We start from the raw sequence: 15,131 nt of genomic DNA, 5'->3' as shown, positions 1-15,131 counted from the left end.
ACATATGCCTTCAGATGAACTTAACCACTCTAAGTCCCAGTTTCCTATAAAAGAAAGGCTGGCGGATTTCAATATAAGGTTCTAGTTCTATCCCGGTTCTGAAATTCAAACAAGAAAAACAGCCTATGGAAAAAGCTGATATATATGCATTACTTTATAATTTTGCCCTGCTTCCTTCTTAAGTCTATGATGCTCTAAATTTCTAAGCTTTGTTTCCTGCTGTTATTGTCACACATTAGGTCAGTAAACATCATCAAAAACCTTCCTCAAGGCTCCAAATCTATGTGGCTCCATGGAAGGCCCTACACTGAAAGCAATTAAGGAGGTTAAAAAAAAAAAAAAAGAAAATCTAAGAGTTTGAGTTCAAGCCAAAAATATTCAACCAGGCAATCTGCAGGAACCATATTTATTCATTGTAGTATGACAAATTCTTGAGGAATTAACCAGTTGGAGTTGGCTGATCATGAGATCTTTGCCTTGCATATTATAACATGAGAGATGACAGGCATGCCTTTTCCCTTCCTATTCCCCAGTGCAGTGTTCCCCATTTTTTATTTATGGAGAAGAAATATGCAAATAAATGAGAAAATATCAGAGCTGGAAGGGAACTCAGATGTCATCAGTCTGACCAATCAATTTACAAATGAGGACAAGTAGTCCCTAAGAAGGGAAGCAAATAACACCAAGTCTTTAATTTAGAGGCTGGACTCCACATCAGCACTCTGGGGTAGGAACTTTGGGGTTCCTACCACTTGACTACTTTGCCTTATCTGATTGCACAGCTGCAACAACTACAACGGAAAAATAACTGACACGCTTTAGAATTTAGTTTCCTCCCCTATAAAATTAGCATTTTGGAAGAATGAGCTCTCAAATTTCTCCTGGCTGTGAGACTTAGTGATATCATCCTTACCATCCCACTCTTGGTGAAGATACCTTTGAACACCTACCCATTTCCCCTTGGTTCTGATAAAGAAGTTTTAGCTACCAAACGATACCTCTAATTTACCACAATTCACCTTTTAATTCCCACATTCAATTCCTGATTAAGGTAGAAATTGTGTGTGCATATATATTTTTTTACTTACCATATCTGAAGCTTAATTTTCTTTCCATCTAGCTCTATCGTTCTGATTTTAAAATCAATTCCTGCCAGAAAAAGAAAGAAAGACATGCTAAATTTCTTCAAATATAATCCAAGTCTTATTAGGAAAAGGACAAAGATTTCTTTTGAAAAAAAGCTCTCCAACGCACTGGAAAATGTGAACACAGAGAGGGTGTGAATGGTATGTTTCCTCTGAATACAGGCTGAAGAAAGGAATGCTAATTACTCTGCAAAGAATTCCCACACGTGTTAAATGAAACGTATTATATGCCTCATTATTTTGACACAAATGGAACACATCCCTCAAAGGTACCTAATTTAGATAGATGGAGAACATGCCATATTTTCCACTTCCTGAAATACAGATAAACAAAGCTTCCTACCCACCCCTCATGCCCCGTCCTTCCCTAAAGAAGGCCGTGAGGCCTCTTTTTGTTTTATTTCCACCTCCTTCCATTTGTTTCTTTAGAATCTGCAACTGGCTAAAAGAAAGAAAAAACAAAACCCACCTATCTGAAGGCAGGGATGAGAAAGCCTGCATATTTATTTTATACAGTTAGCAAGTACTTTATATACATGTTAATAAATGTTCCCTGCATCTTTCTGGCTAGAGCTGAAATAGCTAAAAGGGCTTTTAGCCCTGGCTGCACTTTAGAATTACCTCAAGAACTTAAAAGAAAAATAAAAATACTCATGACTAGGCCTGCTCCCTTCCCCAAATTCTAGATTCTAACTTAATTGGTCAAGGATGGGATCTGCGCACTAGTAATTTTAAAAGCTCCCCAAGTGATTCCAACCTGAAGCCAAAGCTAAGAAGCATTCAACCAGCCTGACAGGTAGCATGTGAAAGTCATTTGTGGCTCCAGCACTCAACAGTTCAACCCCTCCCTCACCTACTTCCCCCCACTATGGTAGCTCAAAACTTAACTCAGCAATTTCAACTACAAAGAACCACAAAGTCCCTGACAAATATCAGCATCCTCTACCATTTAACAGGAACAGGCTGCTGCTCTTTCTGAAGGGACCAGTTAGTGAATACAGCTCGGTTGCAATTTGCTAAATCCTCATCATCTGGCTACTCAGCTTTGTTTCAGATGTTTCTACTCCTTCACATTCTCTATAGAGCCCCTTAAAGTGATTTCCAAGACATTTCAAGAAAACGTCAATTATGCATCCTCTAAAGTGACTGAAACATTAACTGCAGCTATTTCGAGGGAGAAAAGCCTTCAACGGCTACATTATTACAGTATTTCTACAAATTAACATTGAGAACACCCAAAAAGGCTGCTTGCCGGCTCCAGCTCCATATATGGCAGAGGCATAAACCAAGTGGATTTGCCCCTTCTTCTCTGCGTGGCACTTTTCCCCCAGGGAACCTTTTCAGGTACGCTTGTGAATCTTGAAATACACAACAATCACACCCAAGCTAATCCAGCAGAACAGCTTCTTACTCTTTCCCTTCACTAATAACCATGTAATGTTAACAAATACAATCTCATACCCAATACCCCCAGGTTATCTGGCTCACATTTCCTCCTCTAAGGTACCTCAGTATTGCAGGGTCTGCAGTCACTGAAGCAAAACTGAGCAACACAGCACAAATATTATTGTTAGCATCACACAGAATTCACTGAAACCATCATTCATTTAAGATTCAACACACATTGATTTTTACTGTGATTTATCTTTTTATATACCTCCAAATCCAGTGTAACAAAGACCCTCTAGGGATTATCTCTAGCCTTTATCTCTTTTTGGTCCTCGCATCAAGAACAATGCCGAACACGCGGTAGGCAAGAAATAAATGTTTCTTGATGTTAATATTTTTTAAAAATTCACAATTTTCCAAATTCATAGAAACAGAAAATAGACTGGTGGTTATGAAGGGCTGAAGGGAGGGGGCGGGGAAGGAGAGCTGTTGTTTACTGGGCATAAAGTTTCAGATTTGCAAGATGAAAAAGTCCTGGAGATCTATTTCACAACAATGTGAATATACTTTACTGAACTGATCACTGAAAAAATGGTTAAGATGGTAAACTTTATTTTATGTGTGTGTATGGGGCTTTTTTAGCACAGTAAAAAAGAAGAAAAATTCATGACTTTCAAAATGCTTACTGTATCTCCAGAAAATAACTTTCTTAACTGGAAGACTAAAGTCATCCAACATTCCATCTTTTAATAGTTCATTCACATTTTAAGTAAAAGATGATGTCTGTCAAAATGCCTGCCAAATGAGAATACTTTTCCTTATTCTATTTTATTAAGATGTAACTCCGGTTCTTTCAAGGTTGTTTTTTACCTGTAGTCAGGAGTCATGGGCAACTTTTCCACCTTCATTCAACAAAGCCATTTTGAGGCGCCCTTAAGTCTCAGTTACTCTCCATTCATGTGAAACATTGAGGAAACTTTCTACTGACCCAGCCTTTTGTTTTTTGTATTTGTTAGAAGGATTACCTTTCTGTTATTGGAGGAGGTTCTACCATTATCTGTGATACTTAACCATCTGTTTACTATTCAGAGATTTTCAACATTTTATAAGAGTTGTGAACTGGTATTTAGCTTTGGTTGACGCTGCTATCAAGAGCCAGGTGACAGACAAATGCTGCAGAGCACAGTCAAATTAGCACAACTTGAATTTCACTAAAAATGGGAAATATCACTTATGTTATTATTGAAAAGCCCTGGCCCTGGAAGTCAAAAGACCTAGCCTGTAGGTTGGGTTCTGTCATTAACAACTTTTAGGAGGTTGCCTATCTGTTCTGAACCTCCACATTCTCATCCATAAAAAAGGCTGAGAGGGCTTCCCTGGTGGCGCAGCGGTTGAGAGTCTGCCTGCCGATGCAGGGGATACGGGTTCATGCCCCGGTGCGGGAAGATCCCACATGCTGCAGAGCGGCTGGGCCCGTGAGCCATGGCCGCTGGGCCTGCGCGTCCAGAGCCTGTTGCTCCGCAACGGGAGAGGCCACAACAGTGAGAGGCCCGCGTACCGCAAAAAAAAAAAGGTTGAGAGAATCTCATTAGATAAATTAGATCATGTGCTTGACTGTGCTGTGGGAACTCTGAAATACCACACAGATGTAAGATATTACACATTCAGATGCTGTTATCCGGCAGATCTTGTCACCTCATGCATGGATTATGGTAATAGCCTCCCCGGGCGCTGTGCCAACACCTCTTGCTGGTCTAATTCCCCTGCATGCAACTGTGAGAACAGTTTTCAACAATCCCTGTGGTAATGTCACCTCCCTATTCAAGAAGCCATGGATCCAACTTCCTAGGCCTGGCAATCCAGCCTTCCCCCAAGGTGCACCGCTCTCCCAACGCCACCACCCTCCCAGCCTCTCTCCAACTTTGGCCTGTGTTTCTCTCACTGGGCCCCGCACCTCCTCCCCTCTGCCCGTGCATGGCTACCTCACTCGGCAGCCTTCTCTGAGGGCGCCACCCTACCCTGCGGTCCTCTCCACTCAGGCCTGTCCATCCCTACCTCCAGGCCTGGCTTTTGCAGAGCAGTTCAATACTGTGTTACTGGGTTTATTAACATATGGTCCTGAATTGCTCTCACATCAAGCAAGGGTTCCATCCTCTTTGCCAGTTAGGTTGCACACAGAAACATGTATGCAGTAGATCCTAAATGAAAGGCTAAATACCCCTGTGTAATGAAGTAAAGGTTAAATTCTACTAAGTGTGGAGAGAGCTAAGAAAACCTTGCAAGTTCAAAGTTTTGTCAGCATACTCTCATGAGAACAGCAGGGATGCTGAGAAATCTTATGACACTAAGAAAATGAAGATCTCTACAATTAGTTTTGACAATAATATCAGTAGAATATATAGTGCATTAATACTTACTGTAAAGGAAAGACAACTTTCTGAGGCTACTCCAGGATTAAAAGAATAACCAGTCATAAGAATGATAATACAATTTTCTCAATTAGGATGCTTTCTGCTGCAAATAACAGAAACCCTAAATCAAACTAGCTTAAGGGGCTTCCCTGGTGGCGCAGTGGTTAAGAGTCCGCCTGCCGATGCAGGGGACACGGGTTTGTGCCCCGGTCCGGGAGGATCCCACATGCCACGGAGCGGCTGGGCCTGTGAGCCATGGCCGCTGGGCCTGCGCGTCCGGTTCAGAGATGGCTCAATCCAGTAGTTCTGGCTCATTTCTCTGTACCTCCTTTGGCTCTGCCCTCATGGGAGTATCAATTTCATCCTCTGACTGATAGCAGTTCCTGACTACAACAGCGAGACTGAGAAGAAAAGAGATCATCTTCCTGTGTCTCTCTCTTAAAAGTGAGGAAATGTTTCCCCAAAGCCTTCAGTGACCCTTCCTTCATGCCTCATTTCTGGATCTATAACCAAGGGAATGTCATGTTCTGAGGGCCAATACTGGACTCCTCAACTAATCACTGCCCTGGGCAGTTACCAAGTTTGGATTAGTCTAAACCCATCCCTAAATTGAGATTAATCAAGGCCCATCCTTGGGGCTGGGTCACTCCCCCTGATCCTGCTAAAAATAGGAGAGAGGGGAAAGCTGTTGGATCCATCATAATATCTGTTAGAATAATACAAGTTTATTTAATAAAATTTTATATTCATAGCTACATGAAACAGAGAGATCCTAACAGCTATCACTACTACTCTGGCACAAATGTTATTAAATTTCATGATAACTATAGTACTTCTCTGAAGGTAATTTCTCATGTTCAGCCATGAACAAGAAGGAAAAAAAGGACAACGAGCAACCCAAGTAGCTGCCACAACATCTCTGGGCTAAACCATGATCTTCACTGTTAGGAGAGTTCCCAAGCCCACAGCTCCAAAGACCTGGCTTGTGCTCTAGCCCCAGATAGTTAGAGATTGCAAAGGAGGAGGCAGTCATCGGCAGCAGCAAGAACCAAAGCTCATCCTAGCAGTAAGGGAGCAATTTTTCCCCCTCCCTTTAAAAGGACTACACAATCTCAAAAAACACAGCTCCTGAAGAGGATTACATTTAGGGTCAAAAAGCCCCATGTATTTCTTTTTTCTTAATAAATTTATTTATTTATCTTTGGCTGCGTTGGGTCTTCGTTGCTGCGCGTGGGCTTTCTCTAGTTGCGGCGAACGGGGGCTACTCCTCATTGCGGTGCAAGGGCTTCTCATTGCGGTGGCTTCTCCTGTTGTGAAACACGGGCTCTAGGCGCGCGGGCTTCAGTATTTGTGGCTCGCAGGCTCAGTAGTTGTGGCTCGCAGGCTCTAGAGCACAGTCTCAGTAGTTGTGGTGCATGGGCTTGGTTGCTCTGTGGCATGTGGGATCTTGCCGGCCCAGGGCTCGAACCTGTGTTCCCTGCGTTGGCAGGCGGATTCTTAACCACTGCGCCACCAGGGAAGTCCAGAGCCCCCTGTATTTCAATAGTCTTTTAGAAAGCATCATTTTTTGGCAGCACATAATACAATAATTCATGTTCAAAATGACAACCTTGAGTCATCCCACCTCATGAGCAATCCATGAGCCACCAGGCTTCATGCAGCCTACCTGGCTGGCAGCACAGCCAACATCTATGCTCAAGAGAAGACTCCATCGTTGCTTCCATGTTGTTTGAATATGCCCTGACATTAATTTTTTGATGGCTTTAAAGAAGCGCCAGTTTTCTCATTAATATTTATCTAGTCAATAAAATAGGAAATCTAAATTGTATGAAAACATTCGCAAGGGACTCAAAACCATTTTTCATTCTGAATTTAAATACATACACACACACACACACAACACACACACACACACTCACTAATAGATTTTATTTTTTCTGAATTGATTCTCATGCTAAACGGTTGCTCATCACTGATACATATTATGTAGCATAAGGAGGCACCGAGGGAAAAATGAAAGGAATCACAGAATTCTAGTGACCATTGAGTCCAGTCCCCGCCCTGTGCTGAAGAAAACTGAGGCTCAGGGAGACGCAGCAAGTTACCCAGATTCACAAAGGCCAATTCAAAACGGGGTTAAAATCAAATCTGGGTATTTAAAGATCAGGCCTTCCTGAAGAGATGCATACAAGAATGTCCACATCTCCCTGAGGAGGCCTCCTCTTTACGGGTCGTAGCAAAGCACTAGCAACAACAGGAATGCCCTGGTATACAAGGCCAAGAATACCTTGGTATATAAGGAAATACTAGGGAGCAGTGAACATGAGTCACGTATATCAACATGAATGAAGCTCAAAACAACATCCAGTGAAAAGAGCAACTGCAGACATGCACACAGAGTCCAACCATTTCTGTAAAATTTCAATACCAAAAACAACAGTATGGATCATTTATACATCCATCCATGTGTAATTAAAATACAAAAAAATACGCAAGAATGGTTATCAACAAAATCCGGATAGCTGTTACCTCTGGAGAGAAATGGAAGAGGAGGGATTAGGCAGGGGTTCACAGGGACTTCAGCTCTACTTGTTATTTATTATTTCTAAAAGTGAGGGGTGGTTACATGAACGTGGGAGTGTTTTCTATTAGGTATACTTTTGTATGCCTAAATTTGTTCATGATTTTTTAAAAGCAATGGCTAGGGCTTCCCTGGTGGCGCAGTCGTTGAGAGTCCGCCTGCCGATGCAGGGGACGCGGGTTCGTGCTCCGGTCTGGGAAGATCCCACATGCCGCGGAGCTGCTGGGCCCATGAGCCATGGCCGCTGAGCCTGCGCGTCCGGAGCCTGTGCTCTGCAACGGGAGAGGCCACAATAGTGAGAGGCCCGCGTACCGCAAAAAAAAAAAAAAGCAATGGCTAATTACTGAAAAAATGACATAGGGAGGCACACATTTATTCATGGCAGGAGAAAAATCAAACCAAATTTGAGAGATGAAAGGCACCCGAGAAGATTTAGGCCAGGGAAGAACAGGCACCACCCCCTCCCCAACTTGTTCAATACAAAGAGGGCCTTGGTGCTCAGTTCAATAGACTGAGCCCTTGGTGACCAGTTACGGGGTGACAGAAAGACTGGATCAAGCTCAGAAAGTGAGGGGGCAGATGAGTGGTTTGGGGCTGCAAGGAGTGCTGGCCACTCAGATTTCCAGTAGGGGTATCAAGGACATTTCCTTCCCCAACTGGAGGAAAAGGAGCTTCCATGTGGGCCAAGGACAAGGGAGGAATACACATGTGGTCACTGTTGGGAATGGTACCGTGGGAGAGGAACAAAGGAGCTCTGATTTTCCATCTCTAATGCGACAGGGAAGAGGCTTCGGCTGGGGGAGCAGGGGTCTGCCCTGCACCTCTGAGGAGAAGGTGGAGTATACTTGAGGCTTCTGCATTGTTCAGGGCGACCCACAGGAACAAGACCTGGCAGAGGCTGGCAGTGAGGCTCTAGCGAGGGATATGAACCAAGCACGTGCCCAAAGCACTGCTTATCAATCATAGCTCTCAGAAACGAGTGGTGGACCTGGAGGGAGGGCTTGACCAGCAAAAGAAAGGGACAGAAACTTTGAACTTGGCCCAAGTCCACAGTTAACAGACCTTAGAGGGAAAAGGAGTTTGGAATAAGCAGTCTTGGGCCTCCTTTCGTTCCGCAAGTTAGATACGATTTAAAACATGGAGAGCGAACAGATGGACAAAATTCTTTCACACCAAAGTCAGATTAGTCAGCCAACAGATATAATAACAAAACCTTTTCTGTTTCAAGAGAACAGGGAGGTTGCCCAGGTTTCTGAATGGGTAAAAGGATACCATTGCTTAAGTGTGGGAAAAGAGTACGAAGAAGGACTTTTCCCGGCCTTCAGAACTAACTCTGGGGGGCCAGGGAGTTGTCTCGACCTTCAGCCTAAGCTGTGACTTGATTTATTTTTGCTCTATGGGTGCTGGAGGTTAGAACACACACACACAGCTCTCTCTTCTATCTTGGGTCACTTGGTCACTTTTTCTTGCCCGGCCCAGGAAAATCAGGGGTGGAGAAACAGTAGGGACCTTCCTTCAACTGAAGTTTTAGACATGTGGTTCCCACTGATGTTCGTCTAAAAGTCCAATTTGGCTGAAGTCAAGAGAGCCATGAAAAAAATAAAATCAGATTTCTGGGATACTGAGCCTTTCAATGAATGACAGCAATGTAAGATTCCAATGCTGGGTTTACCCCAGTGTTGCACATGGAGGGAGAAAAAACACGGGTCATCTATCCCCTTTGACCCACTTTAAGAAGTATAAGTTTAACACTGCACTTTTACAATTAAAAAGAAAAAAATGTACTTTGTTTCAAAAGTACATTTGGGAACAAAAAACATCTGTGATTCCAGGCTATCTGAATATGAGTTTTGTGGTTTCTCTATTTACATTTCAGAGATACTCCAGGAATAGAAAAAAAGTTTCTCAAATATTGGAATCCACTTTAAAGAAATGTTACATTCACTTCCTTACTCAAGACTTTTATTATTAATAATGAATATACAGTATAGCTGGATCCTGCCAGTTTTGAAACTTTGACAACCATATTTTGCTTATGTTTTTTCTGTGGACTTTTAAACATGCAGAATAATAAAATTTTAGAGTAGCTAACTTCAGGATAATTAGCTAAAAGCTCTAATTAGAAAAACAGATTAATGAAATAGGATAAAATGTGAGTCATAGATTGAAGCTTTAAACTATTTTTTTTCCAAAATAAAGAAGGGACTTGGAAAAAATGTGTAAAAGTAGAAATAAAGTTAAGAATGTTACTTAGATTGAAAGAGAGGCATTCAAGGCATTGTTCTTTTTTAAGAACACACTCTATAAGTTCATAAAAGCACATTTCCACCAAGTGCCAACTTTGCTGCATATATTTAGAACTATTTTTTATTTTATTCACTTATATTCAAATTTACTATCTGTTTTCTTATTTGAGAATTAGAAAATCTAAAGTTCAAAAGGAAAAACACATTAAAAGTAAATTTAGAAGACGTTTTGACAACAGCGTGAAATGATCATTGGCAGCCAAATATGTTAATTTTGTTAAATCCAATATTAGAAAAGGGGGATTTTTTTTTTTAAAGATGGACTAACAAGTGGTCTGCGAATATTATTTGCCCTTAAAGGAAAGGACACCTGATATACTAAAAAGAAGACAGACTAGAAGTTTTCAGATTTCATTGGTTCCTCTACTCTGTGAATAGGAAGTGGTAAATGAAACCCCATTTATGGTGTAAATCAGCAGTAACACTTATCACCACTTCCTGCTGAAAAAGCTGCACATCTTTATACTGTTTTGGAATTTCCTACTTGTTACTGAATTAAATTCAATTCTTGGCATTCTTCATTAGACAGCTGAACCCATAAAATCTAATCATGCCAACAAACGATAACAAATTCATAAACTAATTCTAGAAATTAGGAAGGATTTACTAATTTTTCTTTGAACCATAAACATATGCCTGACATATACAAAAACAGTGCATTTAAGAACAGCTTTAGAGGGACTTCCCTGGTGGTCCAGTGGTAAAGAATCCATCCACCTTCCAATGCAGGAGACGTGGGTTTGATCCCTGGTCAGGGAACTAAGATGCCACAGGCAGCGGGGCAACAAAGCCTGCTCACCACAGCTACTGAGCTCGCGCGCCTCAACGAGTTGCAACTACAGAGTCCATGCGCTCTGGACACCGCGCGCCACAACTAGAGAGAGAAAACCTGTACATCACAACTAGAGAGAAAGCCGGCGTGCCACAACTTGAGAGAAGCCTGCGCACCTCAACGAAAGATCCCGCCTCAATGAAGACCCTGCATGCCACAACTAAGACGTGATGCAGCTAAAAAAATACATAAAATAAATATTTTTTTAAATTCTTAAAAAAAAAAAAAGAATAGCCTTTAGGGACTTCCCTGGTGACGCAGTGGTTGAGAATCCACCTGCCAACGCAAGGGACACGAGTTCAAGCCCTGGTCCGGGAGGATCTCACATGCCGCAGAGCAACTAAGCCCATGCACCACAACTACTGAGCCTGTGCTCTAGAGCCCGCGAGCCACAACTACTGGGCCTCCGTGCCACAACTACTGAAGCCCACACGCCTAGAGCCTGTGCTCCACAACAAGAGAAGCCACTGCAATGAGAAGCCCGCACACCGCAAGGAAGAGTAGCCCCCGCTCGCTGCAACTAGAGAAAGCCCTCACGCAGCAATGAAGACCCAATGCAGCCAAAAATAAATAAATAAGTAAATTTATTTAAAAAAAAAAAAGAATAGCTTTAAGGAATCTCTATATTGGCGAGTCTCAAAGGGCTTTATAAATTAAAATATAAAGATTTAATTAACCCTTAAAATGTCTTTGGGCAACGAAAGGGCAAAATAACAAATCACTATAATACCAAATGATAACTACTAAAATATAATTGAATTACAAATGAAAGGGTTTTAATGCTAGAGCTGCCAAAATGTCAAGAGAGAAAAACAGAATTGGCAAATAAGGTGTAATAACACAGCTACAACAACTCAGATAAAGTATGCAGAAACACCTAGGAAGGACTGAGAATTTTAAATCTGATTAAGGAGCCAGCAGCGATTACCCAGCATTCAACTGACAATTTGAGAATGGCCAAAGAATGCACAAGTCTCTTTTGCAAATCTTGCACTTTTAAAAGGAAATGTGTTTTAAGTGTTACTCAATCTGGAAGTAGCAATGTGCTTGAAGTTGTCAAAATGTGGATTTTAAAGGCTTTCAATGAACAGATGTTTTCCCTTCAATAAAATCTCTTTTCATAAAAAGCCTAATTTATGAACTAGACTTCCTTGAAGGGTAAAAGTTCAGAATGCCTCTGAGATTTCCATCTCTTTTCCCGCTATTAATTCATGACCACTCCAAGAACCAAACTGCTCCCCAATGAAACCAGCTGCATCTCCTCTGCTCTATTCACTGTTTCTGAAAAACTGTACCTTTGTAACAGGCAAAGCCCTCCAGTACGAGTCCTAAACCTGGAATTTCTTTGTGTGTACTTTGACAACTCAGGGTCAGGTCTGTTTCATTTAAGGGTGAAGGGAATACTGTGGTTATTCAAAAGATGTAGATAAAAAAAGCAAACCCCAGATTTTACATATTATTGCCATGGGAAAACCATACTGCCAAATCACTGGAATTACCACTGGAAAAAATTACAACTACATTCCAATGATGTTGCACCAAAAATGCAGCAAAACTGATCCTTTAAATCTTTCCAAGTACTGACTATGTATCATACTTTCCATTCGTTTGGAGGTAAATGAAAGCTAAAAAGAAAAAAATAGTTAAGCAACAATATTACATGGTACAGCTAACTAAAAACAAATGATATGTATTTTCCCTTTGAGAATGAGCTCTTAAAAGAGGAAACCCAAAAAAGACTGCTATCAATGTAATATACCAGTTAGCAACTAGGGCTGAAATAAACTTTAGCTACGATTTTATTATTTTCCTGGAAAATACCCAAATCACTTGTTTAAGGTTTCAGCTTATATTGGTTTACAATGTAAAAATTCAGTAATTTTCCTCAGCCAGTTAATACAGATCAACGTATAATGGGGGAGGAGGTAAGGGTCTGAACCAAATTACTGGAGGCTGGAAGAGAAGAATCATCTAAAGTCATACAGTACCCACTTCACCCCTCCCCCATCCTCTTCTTCCACTGACTTTTCTTTAGATAAAAGGAAGATGATCAGAGATTATAAAATAAACAAACATAACTGCAAACTCACACTGCTCTGAATCTAGTTAGCAAAAAAGGCTTTTCTTGATCAAAACCAACATCAATGCCACAAAAAGTACAGTAAAATTAAGATGCATTTACAGCTCATTGGAGCCAGGGTAGCAGATGGATAATTATAATAAGCTATTGCTAATGAGTAGGATTTAAAAAGACAGATGGGGTATATGCAAGCAAAAGGATGAGACAAAAATCAACAAAAATGGTACAAACAGAATACAGTTTTCCCAATCAAAAATGAAAAACTTTTTCAGGTGATTATATCATTCTGATTTGTAAACACACTTCCCTACGAGACAAAAGTTTAAAGTTGACAACACCCTATAACCTTCATGCATGTAATAAACACTTCTACCAGCCTATTATGCATATCTCATAGATATACAGCCATCCACCTCTAAATACTTGAGACATTTTTGTAACTTTACAGGGTGATAAAGGATTATGCCGCCTACTACTTCCTTAGCTTGACTTTTATTTATTTATTTATTTATTTATTTTCATTTTTTGCGGTTACGGGGGGCCTCTCACTGTTGTGGCCTCTCCCATTGCGAAGCACAGGCTCCGGACGCGCAGGCTCCGCGGGATGTGGGATCTTCCCGGACCAGGGCACGAGCCCCTATCCCCTGCATCAGCAGGCAGACTCAACCACTGCGCCACCAGGGAAGCCCTTGGCTTGACTTTTAAAACAGAATGCAATGTTACAACTGGGCTGGTAAATCTTCTCTAACCTATAGTCTGGACCAGTGAAGCAGCTAGAACATGTCCTATTTTTTTTCTCCCTTGACCCCCGGGGCTAATTGCCACTTTAAACTTCAAATATGCAAAGAATGAGTAATAACTATATTCAAAGCATAAAATGAGTGGGCTGTCAAGATATGCTACAGGGGGTTCACATTCAGTCATTATTCTCCCTACTTCCAAAGCCCTGTGTTTTGGTGAGGGGGGATGCTTGGTGGCGGGGTGGGGGTGGGAGTGGTAGAGGGGCCTGGGGAGAAGGAAACCTAGACAATATTGACAAGAGACCATTTTTTAAAAGCCATCCTGATACTTTAATGGCTGGGAGATTCATCCAGTGCCACAGAAAATAACTTTTCTAAAACTGACAAAAAATCTATTTCAAATTATATTTTTATCGGCGTATTTTTATAAAACCAACTTCAAAGTGGAATATCCCATTCAAGGTAGCCCACCCCCAGCCCCAATAACTAAGGCCTTGAGCATTCTAGCAAGAAACTACCTGCACAGTTTCCTCTGACTGGTCCTCAATCTTGGATAGGAGAATTATTTACCTTATGCTTCTTTTTACCCATTTCTTTCAAAATAGACAGCTCTTTCCAAATCCTGGAGAAACACGTTAAGGATCAAAGAATGTCCGTTAGCACCTATCTTTCTCGGGCAAGTGTTTCAAAGTTACAAATACAAGTATTTTCTTTAAACAGGTCATAAACAGGCAGTTGCCCCAACCAACAAGCCATGTAAGATACAAACGACTCATTCAGAAGTCTCCTTGGGTCCTGGAGGGCAATGCCCCTTATTTCCCACAACAGAACACCAGGAGTCAGTGACCAGAATGAGTGAGTGACCAAGAGCTACATCTTCTCTTAGACAGGTACAAACACAGACACACCTCCTTGAAAACAGCATCTGCCTGCTGCCCATCCCCCCATCGACAGTTCCTCCCCTATTTCCTATGCTAGAGTAGCCACTGAAGTCTTTGCATCTTTTTCACCAAGAGGGAGTATTTTAAGTCTATTAAAAGTAATCCTTGGGCTTCCCTGGTGGCGCAGTGGTTGAGAGTCCGCCTGCCAATGCAGGCGACACGGGTTCGTGCCCCAGTCCGGGAAGATCCCATATGCCGCGGAGCGGCTGGGCCCGTGAGCCATGGCCACTGAGCCTGCGCGTCTGGAGCCTGTGCTCCGCAACGGGAGAGGCCACAACAGTGAGAGGCCCGCGTACTGCAAAAAAAAAAAAAAAAAAAAGTAATCCTTGATCATTATCAAGATTACACAGAAACTTGGAAAGTATTTATGTTATAATTTGATAAAAGTAGCAAAATATAAAAGGCACTATGTCTGTAACTATGAAGAAAATATATATGGAAAGCAAAATATAAAGCAATAAAGCAGTTATGTTAGGGTATGTTACCATGAGATGATTTTCACATTTATGAACTTAAAATGTTCACATACTCCTGTATTACCTTTGTATTAAGCAATTTTGAAGAAAATGTTACTTATGCTGTAGATGAAATAGTACTCACTACAACTATACTTCAAATTCTGGATTAAAGAAGCTTTGAGAGACTGCTCTTACAAAATCTTACCAATGAATATAATACTGTTTCTATGGGGGGAAAAAAAGCATAA

General features: G+C 41.4%; 1 protein-coding gene across 1 annotated transcript in view; it reads right to left on the bottom strand.

Annotated features, from left to right (window-relative positions):
- RAB8B (RAB8B, member RAS oncogene family) overlaps positions 1 to 15,131 on the bottom strand; it is a 66,970-nt gene that overhangs the window by 17,867 nt on the left and 33,972 nt on the right. Inside the window, exon 2 of the mRNA XM_081229378.1 lies at positions 1,089 to 1,149. Within this exon, the coding sequence (XP_081085504.1) occupies positions 1,089 to 1,149 (61 nt within the window). The remainder of the gene's footprint in view (positions 1 to 1,088; positions 1,150 to 15,131) is intronic.

This window comes from Mesoplodon bidens (genome assembly GCF_964165515.1).
Source record: "Mesoplodon bidens genome assembly, chromosome: 3".
Taxonomy (NCBI): domain Eukaryota; kingdom Metazoa; phylum Chordata; class Mammalia; order Artiodactyla; family Ziphiidae; genus Mesoplodon; species Mesoplodon bidens.
Note: the sequence above shows the minus strand (reverse complement) of the source record. Positions and strands in the feature narration are given on the sequence as shown.